The sequence below is a fragment of the Sinohyriopsis cumingii genome, chromosome 15 (genome assembly GCF_028554795.1).
Source record: "Sinohyriopsis cumingii isolate HCF-2022 chromosome 15, ASM2855479v2, whole genome shotgun sequence".
NCBI classification, from domain to species: domain Eukaryota; kingdom Metazoa; phylum Mollusca; class Bivalvia; order Unionida; family Unionidae; genus Sinohyriopsis; species Sinohyriopsis cumingii.
In genome coordinates this window covers 102,917,479-102,934,493 of record NC_142975.1, presented here as the reverse complement: position 1 = coordinate 102,934,493, position 17,015 = coordinate 102,917,479, and the positions used below count along the sequence as shown (strand labels likewise).

The window sequence follows — 17,015 nt, the reverse complement described above, 5'->3', positions numbered from 1 at the left end:
TTCAAGGTGTATCGGGGAGCTAGGGCATCTTGAAATTTTTGCATCTCAGGAATGCCACAGGGTGAGTTTTTGGACAGGCCTGTTTGTTGTAACAGAAGTTCTGCTTCGTTTCGTTGTTTGGCTCGATTCGATTTTCGAATGTTCTCCCAGTCTCTTTTCCATTCTACCGTGTCGTTCTTGCTGGCATAAGTTCGTCCCACCACGATAGCCCTGGCTAAGCACATCTGGTCTTGAGGGTTGTTAATTCGGACGAGGCTTGTTTTGGTGTTACGAAGGCCGTCCACCAATAAGACCTTTTTGCGGCCAGTCCCTTGAGGAGGAGAGACATGGGTCATGTCCAGTGTGGCTTTTCCGTCGGTGATGTCAAACTGGTCATTGGATAGTTGTACGTGTTGAATCTTGTCCATGACTTTGGAAGCGGTCAATTCTGCAGAGCTGCTAAACTCGATCCAAACAGGGGATTTCAAACCGTCGTGTTGTATAGAAAGTCTCAAGCGATCGTCTTCTTTGGGTTGACATTGTCGTTTGAGTGTGGTAAGCAAAGAATCCCACACCCCGGTGTTGAATCCTTCTGCTTTCTCTAAGGATACGTCGGACTTAAAATCTTTAAACTTCACCGTGTATTTGTAAGCCGTGGTTCTAAATTTTCTAGAGAAGCGCTTTTCCGTCTCTCGAATGGAATAGTATTTTTCAGGGTTAACTAAGGGTGGTGAACTTGGTTTAGAGGGTCAGGATTCTGGTTCACTCATGTCCTCTTCAAAATCCCTGGCATGAATTTGTGCCAAGACTTCAGCTCTGGTACGAGGCGATAGATCACGTTTCTGCCTCTTATTTTCTTCTTCTTTCTTCTCAAATGAATTGGATCGTTTCATCTTGATAGCAAAAAGTCAAATAACTAAAATTTAAACACCATGGACTAAGTTATAGTCATGGCAGACCAGCGTATATAAAGGGTATGTGTCTTGTCCTTTCACTATTCATTTCACTCTCTAACCGAGCACAACGATGGAAGAGACTACCCAGATCGATCGTTTCATCAGAGCGTTGCGAGGGGTCATTAGAAAATTTTCTTCAGACCAGCCGACGGACTACTCTCCTTCCTTTCGAGATAAAAGTGAAGATACTTGTTATATCTGTCAGAATAAAGGGCATTGGTCTTCAGAGTGTCCAGACCGTCAAAAAAGAAAAACAGGGGTTAGAAAAGACAAAAGTCAAGATACCTGTTATTATTGTCAAGAAAAAGGACATTGGTCTCCAGATTGCCCTAAGAAACAAGAGGAGCAAGAAGAGAGGGATTCTGGAGAGGAAGAAGAAGAGAAAGAAAGTAGACAGGTGAAGAAAAAGAAACAGGAGAAGAAAAGAAGAAGGGAAAAAAGTGAGGAGGAAGAGGAGGAAAAGACTGTGACGGTGAAGAAATTGAAAAAACAGAGAGAGTAAACAAAGAAACAGAAGAAGTCTATGAACTTTTTAAAGTGCTATGTTGTGAATTGGGAACTGGATTGTAAATATTGATAAAAGAAAAAATTAATTATGTAAGGTAAGTGTCTTTGGGTTTTGATTTTAAAATAAGAACGTACACTCACACACTCATAAACACGTACTATAGGGGTAAAATGTTTTTTTTTATTATTTTTTTATTTGAGTTTGAATGGATGTTTGCAATTGAAAGTCTATCTCTTTTCGAGAGATGTGGGTGGCCCTGAAAAGGGCCTTTTTAGGTGTAGGGGTGAATTTAAGCAATCAACTTTAATTGTCTTAAGCCTTTGCCACGGCCAAGGCCTACTTCTGGATTGCGTACTGTTGATGATGATGATAATTTGGTTGAAATCACTAAGGGTGGCACGGTAGGCTTAGTCACAGGGTTGGCGTGTTTAGCTCGGGAAGGTCGTATTCTCTTCGGTCGTAATAAAGAAGTCTGATACATTTGTTTCAGTCTTCTTAACTCCGCTAAAATGTCTAACAGTACCGTGACCGTTTGATTTTCACACCCTTGTTTCTTTGCTGCTGCTTCTTCTTGTTCTTTTTTTCTTACCTCTTCTTCTTGCTGTTGTTGCTGTAGGAGAAAAGCTTGTTCCGCTTCCTTTTGCTGTTGTATAAATTTCTCCAATTCTTCTTTCTGTCGCTGTCTAAAATTCTCCACGTGCGGTAATGAAGGAGACGAAGGTTCCGGAACAAATTCTTGCGAGGTAAGAAAATCCACAAAATCCCAATTCACCACTTCTGAAAGTAAGTCAGGGTTCCCTTGGGCGGTCTCCACTGCTGGTGCACCCCAATTGATCGTTTTCTGTGTTTCCGTCATGTTGAAAAACTGTCGCATGGATTGACTACACACAGGTGCTAGCGAATCTATATAGACTACGTGACGTCACCGACTGCTCTCTTCCGATTGGACGGCCCATGACTGAATTTTGTAACGCGTGTTTGGATTGGTCAATGAACTCAATCCGTTTCAATCCTTTCTCTACCTATGAATAAGCGCAGTTCACTGCATTGATTCACCTGTTCTCGGCGCCTCAACATGTGGACTGACGTTCAATCTTCTACGCTTGTGTCTTCGATGATGCTCAGGACGGACATACCGATGTATGTCCGATCCAAGTGGACATTTGTCCATAGGACCGACACCAGCCTATGGATACGTAGGATTTACGTGGAGAGGCAAGGATGCCTCAAAAGAGTTTTAGTCTATGGACCTACCATTAAACGAAGCCTAAGACGAAGAAGATGTCGCAGATGCCCTTTATGTTAAGGGCATATTAACATAAACCCAAAGGCCCTTTTCATGGCCACTCATAGGTCTCGAAAAGATCTTGACTTTCAATTGCCTAGCCCATTTTTTTTTTTAAATAGAGACCCCTTCCCTGTTTCAATTTTTTGCCTGTTCCCTTTCCATAGACCCATCAGGTCGGGACCGTATTAAAATAGGGTCCCAACCCTGTTCCATTTCCCCTTGTCCCTAGATAGGCCCACACAGTATTCCCATGTTCGATTCCCCTTGTCCCTAGACAGGCCCAAACTTTATTCCCATGTTAAATTCCCTAAAATAGATATTTTTTTTCTCCCATGTTAAATTACATAGTCCCCAGAGTGGATAATTTTTTCTCCTATGTTAAATTTTACATAGTCCCCAGAGTGGATATACCCTTTTTAACATGGAAGTTCCCTTGTCCCTAGAGTGTCCCTATTCACTACTAGTGTCTCACCAATTGTACGCTGATGACACCAAAATATACAAATCTAGTCACCCAAGTGAAGTTGATACTACCATCCAAGGTGTAGAGAGGTGCATTTCTGATGTGAAATCATGGATGTCATGTAACAAGCTGCATATGAATGATGATAAAACTGAGACCATTCTGATCACAACACAAAGACTTTCTCATTCACATCCTTTACCTCAAGCAATAAATATCAGCAACACCAACATTAAATTCACACAATCAGTACGAAACTTAGGTGTTACTCTGGACAGTAATCTGACAAAGCACCAACATATCATGAACATATGTAAGGCTGCATATCTTGAGCTGAGACCCATCAGCTGAATTCGCAAATATCTTTCAGTTGATGCCACTAAACCACTTGTGTGTTCATTAGTACCTTCAAGACTGGACTATTGTAACTCAAGTATGTCTGGTTCATCTCAATATCTGCTACAGAAACTTCAAAAAGTTCAAAACACAGCCGCTCGGATCATACTTAGAGTACCACGATCAGAGAACACCTCCCCGCTGCTCTGTACCCTACACTGGCTATCCATTGGATCCAGAATCATACACAAAATTTGTTCTCTATGCTACGTTTCACTGTCGGACTCTAGTCCAACATACCTATAAGACCTCACCCATGTGTACACACCAGCAATATACTTACGCTCCTCTTCTGACAATCGTATACTCATTATTCCCACTATGAAAACAAAGTCATATGGACAGCGTTCTTTTGCACACCAGGGCCCAGCAAAGTAGAATGAATTGCCCACTGAACTTAGACACAAAGACACAGTGATCACATTCAATAGTGCTCTCAAAACTCACTTATTTCGACTGCAAGAACAAACTTAAGGACCTAATAATGTTTCCTACCTTAACTATTCTCAGAATGTTTTTTTAAAAAAATGTTTTCTAATTTCATGGTGTTTGTTTTTGTAATCATATCATTATATGTTTTTTATCTTATAGGTGTTGTCTAATGTTATAAAGCGCTTAGAGCTTCTAAAGATTAGGCGTTATACAAAGTCCTCATTATTATGATTATTATTATTATTATTATTACTATTATAGCGCTCGCTGATTGGTCAATCGAGCACAATGATTGACAACTGGCGATAGGTCAATTACGATTCATAAGCACGCATTTCAAAATAATGACATTTGTTGACTTGATGAAGCAGACGTGTTGTTTGAAATGCAGTTAACTTAACTACATTTTGATTTTAAACAGAAAAAGGATGTTTCGAACAAGTACCTTTTACGATTCAGTATTGTTCAGATGGATCGACATGTAGGATTGCGTATGCATAATGCGGCCAGTTTGGTTTTAATAAGGTCTCCTTGTACAGTTGGGTGAAATATGCGCATATCTTTTAATAATTATAACACTATTTAAAAGATCTCTTTATTAGCTAATACAACGTCCTGTTTCAAAATCGTATCTAATGCATACATCTTATTTGTAAATGTCAATATAAATGAGCGAACGGAGGTAAACGGCTGTGAACCAGTCTAAACTGTCACCCAACAATGGGAAGTGGATTATACGTTGGCGCAATGAGGTAACCAGAGAAGGTGCAATGCACTTGGTCGTGACGGCCGTACATAGCGTTATCAAGATTATTTCCTGTATCTAGGTACACAGAGTCACCTACTAGCAGATGGATGATGACAGAGTTACCGGCTATTCCGTGCTGCTCTTGAACGTTCCCCTGCTGGATTGGATTAACAGCAAAAACGGTCATTATTATCCTGAAATGGTTAACAAATATCTAAGAAACATTGAACTAATACAATCTTTCCTGAACGTACTGAGAGACAACAAAAGTATATCCGCTGTAATAGAGAACTGAAGAAAATTCTAAATTTCTAATTTTATTATGATGGGAGTCACTGATTAGGCACACGTGATATCATTTAAATGTGGACATCTTCGATCTCGTCGTTACCGTCGTTTTATTAATTCTTAGTTATTGTCATGTTTGTTCTTATTATGATAAGAAGTACTTACAGTAGTAGTAGTAGTAGTAGTAGTAGTAGCGGTAGTATTAACGGTGGTGGTAGTAGTGGTACTTGTGAGGAAATGTTGGTTTGAAAAGGACATTTAAACCTACCGTGAGTTATGATAAAGTACAAGGAAAGCAGAGCGAGTTGACTGCCCTTTTATGTGCACGATGAATTCGTAGACACCTTGTATGGGCGCTGTGAAATATCCCGTGCGTTGGTCATATGCGTGCTGCAGATTTGTAAAGATTCGGTTAAAGACAACCGTCGTGTTAGCAATTTCTGTGATACTTCTAGACAGGCCAGCAGAAAAAGCAACCACGCCTTTGCTTCCTAAAAACAAAAATATAAGCGATGCATGGTTTGAGGACTGATTCAAGAGAACAATTTCGACTATTTAATATTTTACCCACAAGCATGCAGTGAAACATAGAATATAATTCATAGTTCACAAAGCACAAGATACTCAATGTAAGTATTGTATGGTGAAAACATGCATATTGTGTAAAGAAGCACATAGTTTCACTCAAACTCCACTAGCACATAAAACCATACCGACCCTCCAGTCCGTCCAAATCGATGAATGAACGGGTGTCTAACACTAACGTTACGACCTCGAGAACGCACCTAGTGATAGGCAAAATCTATTGGTTACCAAAACGTCTTGCACTGAGCAATACCACAATTTTGTAGGATACTCTCATAACGACATGAAACACGTACATACCTGAAGATAAAACAGTATCATCACCAATAAGGGCTCCAGAAAATGTGCTGAAAATCTGGTTCGATCCTCCAAACAGTTTGTTAGTTTGTTGGGATTTTACTTGCACATGATCACCAGATTTCAAGTGCAAAATTACTGTGTTTCCTGCTTCCGCCTCATTATCCGGTGTTAGCCCAGAAAGCGAGCAAATATACTCGTTGTTATGGTACAGGTCTTGCGAAATTGACTCATTTATCTCTGACAATGAGAAGAAATGAAAAATATAGACGCCAGGGACAGGTGCTGTGAAAACTCCTGTAACGCTGTAATATCCGTCGCCTTGATTGAGTAATAATTTGTCATACAAGATAGTAGCCCCGGGAGGAATAATCTTTCGTGAGATCAGGGTCGCCGAGAATGCAATAACTGTGTCAGTGCCGCTTTCTGTTGATATAACATGTAAAAGTTACATAAGATAATATAAACATCTAACAATGGTTTCGCTAATGTTTAAGCAATTTCTCCTGAAATTATCATACTTCAATGTCAATAGTTTTTGGTACCGATATTATCAATCGAAAATCCCTTAAAATTTTAACTTTAACACATGGAAATCCTTGTTCGTAAAAGCTCAGGAAATCTTCAGTTTTAACAAACCAATCAAAATGTCATCAGATGTGGAAATATCAAAATTATATGCTTGTATTTTAATCCATCATTATTGTCTGTTGTTTTATTTTTTAAATTTTTTTTTCTAACCCAGCAATAAAAATGATATTCAAAATGTTTTAATTTGATTTTGGATCAGTACATTTTGAGATAGAGTGAAAGGTTAAAAAGAGACCGAATTTTTAAAATGTGCTACTAGTTTTGCTCTCGACTCCGGTATATATTTGTTTACAGATGTTCGCTTGTACGAAATAAGAAACTGAAGTTTGGTGGTACATCGTGCATTTGTAAGACATTTTATAAACTAGGTCATTATATTTCACGGGTTTAACACAACGTTGTTTATACAACTCACCAGTAACTAATCGAACTCCTGAAAAGGTGTTATAGATCTGACCTAAATGACCGTACAGCGTGATGTCATAAACACTATCTGATTGCACCGAAACCTCGTCCCCTTGTTTCAGGTATAATATCACAGCATTTCCTGTGGTAGCAAAGTTGTTCGAGGAGAACCCGAAGAGAGATGCGACCAACTCTTGATTTTTGTAAAGCTCCAGCAATATTCGGTTATCCGTTGACATCGCGTACACCTGAAACTTGTAGATTCCATCAGCCGGACTTGTGAAAACTCCGGGGAAATTGAAATAATTGCTCGGGCCCAAACTGGTTATAACCTACAAGCAAACAACAAAATAAGTATAATAAGTTTAGGTGGCTTCTAGATTAATAACTCGTGGCTAAGTTTTCTTGCTAATACAGTTTAGGCATTTTTTTATTTGTCCTTAACATTATATCAGACCGTGTGTAACTGTATTGTAACTAACCTTTTTATAGTAATTATTATGTTTAAAATAATTAAAGTAATATGTGTTAAAATCGTAGAAGAGTTAACGATTTGTTGCTCTAACTGCACTCCATGTGGCTCTCAGGACCTTCTTGAAGCCAGTTCTTTATTTTACCTTTAAAGCTGAACTTATACTTTTCCTTACTTTCTAAACATGGAGTTCATCATTAAGTAGCTGAGTATCTTAGTAAAACGTTTGTGAAGGCATGAATGCGTCCATGCTTGTGTTAAATTTTGTCTGTGGGTTATATTTGTATTCTCTGTTGATCCGAAGACGTTCTTCTGTTCTTTAGGAAATGACATCAAATCGAAGAATTGGAAGCTAGGATAATATATTTAAAAGGACAAACATGTACACATATCACATTTTAACTTCGCAGTGTTGTAAATGAACGTTTATGATTTAAAAATGACTTTATTTTAGTACAACTTTCATCATATTTTGTTGCTACGTTCGCTGTCTAAGGAGTACAGGCTTGTAATAGCAACAATCATTTAACCAATAAAGGCAACATGAAATTGTTTTATACAAAATTGGTTCTTAAAGTAACTATTTAAATAAATAGCTGTAATCAGGGACAGGGCGACTTAGAATTGGACGCAACCTAAGCTGTACATTAAAATAAATTCTAAGACACATACACAAATTTGAATTTAATTTGACAAGAAGCCTTTTTTACTGGCTGAACAATGAAAATCCACAAAAACAGAGAGAGAGACCAAAAGCAGCGAGAAATTGTTATCGCATTCACCAGGCTAACATGTATAAGTATATTCATTATTTTTTGTATACTATAAATCATTTCGCTTTTGAACTAAATCTGAGGACTTAACTTATAATGATGGAGTGCACATGTTCTTAAAGGCAATAATATATATTCGGTTATATATGCAAAGTTAATGAACGTAAGAAAATTTAAACTGATATCACAACGTCATCAATACTAATAAATTGTATCCTGAAAACTACCCTACACGTAAGATGGGTATAATTGGTGCAGTACCTTTAGTGATCTTTTTCTGTCACCCCAGCGATGGTACACACGATAAATTGGATCGGAAAATGTTTTATACAGATATGAAGTAGAAACGAGTCAAGATACTCATAAAAAGAAAGAAAAATAATAAACACGATGAAATTATGATAAAAACAGAGATGTCTTTGGAAATGTATCTCATGTCAAGAATCTACGATTTATAGTTATTGACATATGCCTAATGCAGTTGTAGAGTTCTTGAAGTACTTATTGTGTGGCTGGCCTTGGTCATTATTTGAGGGCAGAGAAGTAACCGACTACTCGGATCTTGTTTGTAAACAGTATATTGCATAGCTAATATTTGTTTATAATTATAGATTATATTTGAAGATCATTATTACTTGAAGGTAGACATGTTTATTTGGATCTGAGTTCAATAATTTGGAATTCCTCTGGAAAAAACATGGTCTACCTGCCCATTCCTAGGATGCTTTTTAAACTTTTAGTAAACAGACCCGACCTTGTTTAAGAATTTAATGCAAAATTCCATTTAGATGACAGAGTATTTTGAGAAAATGGTATTGCGACATAAGTCAGATGTATGCTATATAAAGTTGTTTTCGTTAGAATAGTTTAATTCCAAATGTGTTCAATTATACAGTAAGTGGATTTTGAACGAAGGTACTTATGTGCTATAACAAATGAAAAATCACGGTTATATAACAAAAAGTTGAAATATCACAAAAAGTTATGTAATGTTTAAGATAATCCAACATAATTTATCAACTATTCAAACCATTGAATAACTTCACATAATTAGATATATACTGACACTCCAAATTAAAGATTTATTTTCCACTTTGGTAAATTCAAAGAAACAAATATTATGAATAACTCATAAATTCATCTGAACGTCCCTTACAGAACAGGCATAGACAAAACAATAGCCGAAGTGAAGCGGGCATTCTCATCTTATAGTCTGTAGATACGAACCAAATCAGCCAAATCTGAACAACTGAAAAGATTTTTGAACAATAAAATGGTATTATTAAAAAAAAAAACCATAAACAGTCATCTTTGGACCTTCTCTAACTATTCCACCAAACAACAATTAGGGCGAGCATGACAGCTCTACAGGACAATGCACTCCTTCTTTCACGTGATGATTACGTGACCTCGATTCGAGCTAAATGTGTGGCAAATCGGAAAGAAATAGTTTCTGACTTGAAGTTAGCAATCCGATTTGGCTTATTAATGAGATTCCTGCCAAGTAATGTACATGTACTTGATTATAGTGCTAGCCAACCACTGAATTAAATAAATAAAAATTAAATATCATTATCTCAAATGACTTAAATAAAAACCATATTATAAAACAATACCTAATATAAATAACCGAAACACTATTTGTAATTATTGTAGTTAATTTTGGAACAGTTCGGAGTATAGCATTGTGCTACATCGAGACTGTTATCACCATCATTCCTGAGTACTGGCATATCAGTATATTCTATATCGGAATTCATTTGAAACAACACTTGAATCTATTCCAAATATTATATACGTTTGATGTTTTGAAAGAACATTTTAGGACTATTTGGGATTGAATTCACAATACTTAAACTCCTTTTTAAATGTTCACTTTGTATTCTATGGAAATAAATTAATTGTTGAATTTTATAAAACGTCTTATTTTTCGCTATTTTTTGATACTTAGTTTAAGACCATAGACAGATCATAGGTTACACGTGATGGCATTGGTTTCTAGTAAGATTTTAGGTTCATCGAAGATATATTACACTTAATGAAACACCTACACGTTTCAGTTTGATAAACGATTACAAATAACATAATGGGTATCTTCTGCGAGGAAAACGTATGTGAAAGACAGATCTTGGACATTACCTTGTTGAAACTAAGCGTCGAACCTGGAGCAAAGGTAATAGTATCATCTTGACCTAAGGTAAACGCGATGGGCTCCTGTCCACTATTTTGAGCATGTGCTGAAAAAGTACTGAACTTAATTAATCAAAATCATTTCGGTTATAAACTGTGATATTAGGATTATATTATATTCCTTAATACACCTTTAACACCATAACTGTCAATTTTTCCAGAAAATAAAGACAAAATATATCTTTTGACGCCGAAATAATTTTGTGACAAAATACTGGGTTTACAAAAGTTTTCAGTTATTCATAAAGAGCACTCTAGTTTTTGTGAATAATAAGATGAATTGAACAGAGGAAACTAGAAGTTATGCAAGTAAAATAAAGAGAATAAAAGAAAGCAACCTTTGAATCTGTGTCACAGGAAAAAGATAGAAAGAATATCCTGCCATTTTCAGGAACAACATTGATTTATAAGTGAGTGCAATCACAGAAGTTGCCAAGAAAGAACATGGAAATGGAAAGAACAGACAATACAGGGGCCGAGTAAAATAGAAACAAAAAAAGATATAGTAAAATCATGTCAGGAATTCTGTCAACATAGAGAGATAAACAGAGAAAAAGAAGGATAATGGATGACAGTATAACAAAAACACAACACATGAGACTAAGCATATTACTATAAATAAAGACATAAATTTGATTTATACCATAGCACCATGGACACAGCAATACCAAGGGTTCTCCTGTTGAATACAGATAATACAATACATTTTCAACAAACATTAGTAGTACAGTAGTCAGCCCAGAGAACTTAGGCATTAAGAGCAGAGTTCATTCTGACAATGGGTTTGAACATGTGAAGTATTATTTATTTCGTGTTTGATAACTATTTTTACGGAAGGTCATCGTAGCAGCAGAAAGTTTTCGGAGTGAATACATATTAATGGGATAAACATTTACTAATTAATAACGTTTATATCAATAGGCTTCCCGTGGATACATACTAAAACTTTACTTCTGTCGTATGCTGATTGATTAATTGAGTATGATCTTAATATATAATATATTTTGATGAAGTTAATAGCAACGTTTGTATAAGCATATTTACATAAACATCCCATGTAACCAATACATAACAAAACCAAAAGTCTCAAATTCCTCAGCACAGTTTCACTCATGGCTGAATCTGAAGGGAAAAAATAGAAAATGAGACAGAAATGTAAGAATGTGAAACTGCATAGCTTTGGCAGCAATCAAATATACGTATATGTTATATTATTAGTGGAGAATTGATTCCATGACTGTTGTTTATCTATTGCATTTAGCTTTCCAAAGGGTAATTTCATAGATTAAATGTTCACGCAAGGTTTGCTTTTGTTTAAAATCATCTCGTCCCATCTTCTAACTAACCGTATATATATATATATATATATATATATATATATATATAATCGTCCTTTCTTGTGCACTGGATCTAGCAATGGATAAAGTGTGTCAGGGATTGATTAAGATAAATGCAATAAACTGACAACGATCAGTACAAAACTAGTATCTGATTTGACTGAATGCTTTCGACTCTTAACGACTCCTTTTCAAAGGCAAGTACAAAACTTAGACAAGACAAACAAACAAAACAGAAAAAAATTTTGTTTGCAAAACTTTGCATGACTATTCCTATTAATTTATTTCAACTTGTTCAAAGAAGACTTGAAAAAGACCGCCATGCACAAATAAAATTATCTTTTTGCAGCCGACGCGTTTTCTTTAAATTAATTATCTAAATTTGCTTATTAGTTACCCAATAGCCTATACTTACTACTATAACAAAGAAATATCCGAGATATAATTTTCGCTTAAATAAATTTACGTAAAATAACAGATGTCGTTATGGCCCATCGAGTTCTAGGTCAATATAAAATATATTACAGCATCTGCAACAAAGTGAAATAAACTAGGTGAAACATAATAAATTTAAAGGATTCTTTCCTGCAGAAGTAGTCATGTAAAGTTATACAATCGCAACGGTTTTTGTTTCATTTGTTTGTCTTGTCTATGTTTTGCATTTGCCTGTGAAAGTGAATCATAAAGAGTCGAGAGCTCTCAGGCAAGTCAAATAATAGTGTGACACTTTATGTTGTCAGGTTATTTGCGCACACACACACACACACACACACACACACACACATATATATATATATATATATATATATATATATATATATATATATATATATATATATATTTGACAGAGGTACTAACAACTGCCACTTTAAACTTAGCACTTATACAAAAAGACAAATGAGACATCGGGATAGAATCTTTTTCCTGGTGCCACAATACATCACCTCGTACATCTGGATAAGACGTCTAAGTCTGAAAAAATTATCAAGAAAGTAATTCTGGAAGATAGAATTGATTATATGAAAATGAGCGGTTCGCTTACTCTTCCTGCCGAACTTCTGATAATGAGGGCTGATGGTTCAAATCAAGCATTTTCAAATGCAGCAATTTATTTTCAATCGATACATTACTCTAAAAAAATTCGTTTCGATGACTGCATGCAGTATAACATGCTAAATTATTTTATCATTATCAACGGTGATTTTATGTCTAAACTAAAAGACTTGAAGTTCCGCACTGTTACTGAAAATATACTATATGCACTGAGCACTGGAATACTTTTTATTGGTTTGGAGGAGCATTTTTCTGAAATCCTCGCGCAAGGATAAATACGACATCAATCAACCATTTTAGTACAATATGTAATAAAGATTACTTTTGTGTAATTGGCACTGAGCACCATATCTGCTTATCAAATGAGGATTAGAGAAAGCGAGTCAAATTCTGGAATTAAAATTTTGGAGCTGAAGTTAATTTTGAAATCAACGATAGTAGTCCTACGAATTATCTATTTATTTATGTATTTTCCGCACCCTTTTATTTCATTTCTTTAGCGTTACATCTGTTATGAATAATGATTGTTTTATATCATAACCTTCTTCTCATTTCTTGCTCTGAGAAGCAATTAATCATTATTTAAGAAATGTCTTTGCCCATGGCGTGCGAGAGAGAGAGAAGACAAGAGTTATGGGCTCTCTTGAAAGAGGGTCCACTCATAACGGTGTAAATGCAACTATACCTTGGAGAATCTTGGCTTGCGAGAGGTACTTGGTATGCTGTAAAGACAGAAGCCTGTTTGAGTTTCTGGCGAAGGAACTGGTGTGCCCGTGGGCTGGGGCTTTTTATATCAGTTGCTTAGGACAAAGCCAAATATGGACATACGCCTAGTTCTTGTGTTGGCCAGAATCTCAAAGTGAGGCTTCATAGTTTCTTATAGATTATCGTCTGGGTCTATGTACGTCACTACGAAGTTAATTCTGTAAGATCAGCTCATTTACCCAGCTAGAAAAATCTTTGGATTTCGTCTAGTTCATCTATATACACAACTTACCGAATTTAGTTTTTTTGCTGACTCTATTATACAAGGGAAATGTATGTATAAGACAGTTTTGTATTTTGTTCATAAGGGCGCAATCTTTGTTAAATGGTATATAATTGTAATGCCGAAATAAATTGATTTAATCTCAATATAATTTAATAGAAAATTACTTTCAATATAATTTAATAAAAACTTACTTTTAATACAATTTCGAGAAAATTTTAATCTCATTACTTTTACTAAAAAATGCTGTCCTAATATATGCATTATTTGCTAAATAGCTTACGCGATCATTCATTCTCATATATTCAAATATTTCATGTTTTAAATATCTCTCGTTCCATATTTCTCTCTCTGAGTGTCTCCGTGCCTGTCTGTATATATGTTTATCTATCTATCTATCCAGAGAGAAAGCGAGAAAAAGAAGAAGGCAGAGACAGTCAAAGTCACATTTCACAAGTATATTATTAAAAGTAGACCCGTAAACCCGTAATGAAATGGAATTATAGTGTACAACTAAAACAACAACAGCTACAACTGCTGTCACTACTACAACTGATAATGCAAAGTAGAAGAAATATATTCATGGAGCTCGGTTGTGCAAGTTAATACTGTTAGTAGCATCAGTGTTTTTGCCATTGCCATTGTCTCCGATTCAGATAATTTTGACTTCACTTTCATAAGTACAATCATTTTAGTCAGTAAATAGTCAAATGGGATCTGTCTGTGACGGCTACTTTCGAGAAAGATACCCAGCAATGTATTGACTTATACAGAGTTCAACGTCCTTGAACATGCGATATCGGGAAGGATTCCACGTGGAACCAATTGTCCTTCATATAGTTTATTATTGATTTATACATATTTATTTTATTTATAGTATGTGTGGACCACTTTTACACAGGCTTAATAGTATTGGTCTGAGGATGATATTCGAAAATCGACGTAAAGCTGCTCAACTGGTCAATATTATCTTATCAGCGAATGTATGGGTATAAGGGTATTTAAGACACAACGAACATTTGTAAAGATTAGGCAAAGGTAAAGACTTAAAATAGAGCGATGCCTGTGTCAAAGTTTGCTGGCTTTAATGCTGACGAGTGGTTTTCCTTACCGACACTTTGAATCATTATTGTTTGGTTAGACCTGAGAAAAGACTGCGCAATAGTGGATTGCTTACTTCTTCCAAAGAATGTCGTGATTAAAATTATTTAAGGAATGTTGGAAATCTCTGAAGACATGCACATTGATTGTTAGGGACAGATGACAATTCATCTAATATTTTGGGGTGGTATTAACGGCTGTTGGAAAGGTATGATTTTGTCTGATCTATGAAGACGTGTATAATTATTTCCATATCCGAAATATCTCGATATAAATGCGTGTTTTAATTATTTTTGGATTGAAAGACGGCTTTGATGTTGCAAAGCGATACTCGTTCAATGGCCAAGTGTAACCAAAAAGCTTGATCATTCACACTGTATGGGTCACGTGCATGGGAATATTTTGATCTCAAAACGGGCTTTCGATTATAAAACTTATTCGGTCTTAGTGAGGCTGATGGGTATGAAATATGTTATATTCTTTCATCAGCACAGACGAAAACATATGGGGAAAACAAATATGTAATGGAAATTAATTAAAATGAACAGAAATTAACAATTTGCAAAAAAGGTGAACGGTATGGGGACGAAAATTAAATCAAGAGCAACATTAAACATAACAGTGCTGAAAATATGCATAGCATATTAATATGTGCTTGATACTCGCTTACCTAAGATATGTAGAATTAATGAAAAATATTCTTGTAATGTAACTGTTAAATCACTTTTCACAAGCAACTCTATAATTGCTATCAAGTGAACTATAGAGATTACAGCTACTCCCACTCGTATCATGACATATTGTCCAGTAGAGGAAACGAACAATTTAAGATGCGTCATGATTGTAACTGTGGAAAAATGAATTTATTTGATAATCTCATTAAAGCTGCAGCCTACAATATATTGGACAAACTCATCCGCAAGAATGTCTACATGTGAAGAAAAAAAAATGTGTCGTGTCAGAAAATGTTAAACATAAATCACAGGTTGTAGGACGTAAAATGATATTTCAATTAGTATTTCCCCTTCTCATTGACTTACACAAAATGATGCGCCTAAATGTGTCCATGTTTTCTTTTCAACCTAGGTGATAAAAACTGGTATATTTTCTATTTCATTTAGTAATTCCCCCTCATTTAGCAGAACAATTTGTAGCAATGGAGGCTTAATACTCACTTTCCTTCAAGATGAATTCTGGCTTGCCTCTAATATAATGAAGTGAAAACTAGGAGTGTGATAAGATTGTGCAGGATGGTTATAAGCTGCATACAGTTTTACGCAGACGTTTATCTATTTGGATCTGATATGGAGAACCAATCCTTTGGCAGGTGTGAGACTACCACGACCCACTTGATTGACTATTTTCAGGAACCATCCCCGCAATCTTTCATCTAGATTTTCACCGAGAATGCTCTGCATTGTATATATGTCATATCCCATGCAACACACACATGGCTAAAACTTTCACATTTGGATTAAAATATGTATTTAGTTTTGTGACAATTTAATATTTTAACAAAGATTCACGTAAAAATATCCACTATCAGCCGTGCAACGCTATAATTATAAACCTATAAACAAATATTTACATATATAGCTATATGCAATCAACATCCAGATTATTCCACAGTGTATTGAGAGTTTCATAGATGTTTTAAGGCTAATTATAACTATACCTTATGCAAAAGCATATCACAGACTATCTGTCAGAAAATTTGTGTCAGATGAAATGAGCAAGCGCCGATGTAAACTTCTAACATAGTGTTGTTTATATTTAATGTGCATTATCTATTGGAATTTCCTTATCATTATGTGATGTGTACATATGTAACTTGTACTTGACCTTGTCCAAATCAAGTTCATTATGTATCTGACCAGGGACATTTCTTTGAAATCAACATGACTAAAAAACTTTTATCTGCTTGTGTGTTAAATATTCAGATCATTATCACTAGCAAATATGTTTATAGTCTTGACTATGATCATGGAAGTCTTAGATTAAGTTGAATAAAATACTGATTCCGATTTTAGGATCACACTAGGAATCAGTCTTATTGTTTTCTTCAGGTTTTAGTTTGTCTGAATTTATTATTTAAATTATTCACACGAATGACAAAGTATTCAATAATACGAATTCAACTAAAACCTAGATTTGGAATTATAGAT

At 35.4% G+C, this 17,015-nt stretch overlaps 1 protein-coding gene across 1 annotated transcript; it reads right to left on the bottom strand.

The window, feature by feature from the left end:
* Window positions 1-4,635: 4,635 nt before the first annotated feature.
* LOC149782398 (uncharacterized) lies at window positions 4,636-16,086 on the bottom strand. The gene is made up of 8 exons (XM_089934873.1): window positions 16,026-16,086; window positions 13,447-13,483; window positions 11,416-11,493; window positions 10,321-10,418; window positions 6,947-7,268; window positions 5,944-6,366; window positions 5,327-5,549; window positions 4,636-4,964 (listed from the first exon to the last, which is right to left on the bottom strand). Exons 3-8 carry the CDS (start codon window positions 11,483-11,485, stop codon window positions 4,733-4,735), a joined length of 1,368 nt encoding a protein of 455 aa, XP_089790999.1. The 5' UTR covers window positions 11,486-11,493; window positions 13,447-13,483; window positions 16,026-16,086; the 3' UTR covers window positions 4,636-4,732.
* Between the last annotated feature and the right edge of the window lie 929 nt (window positions 16,087-17,015).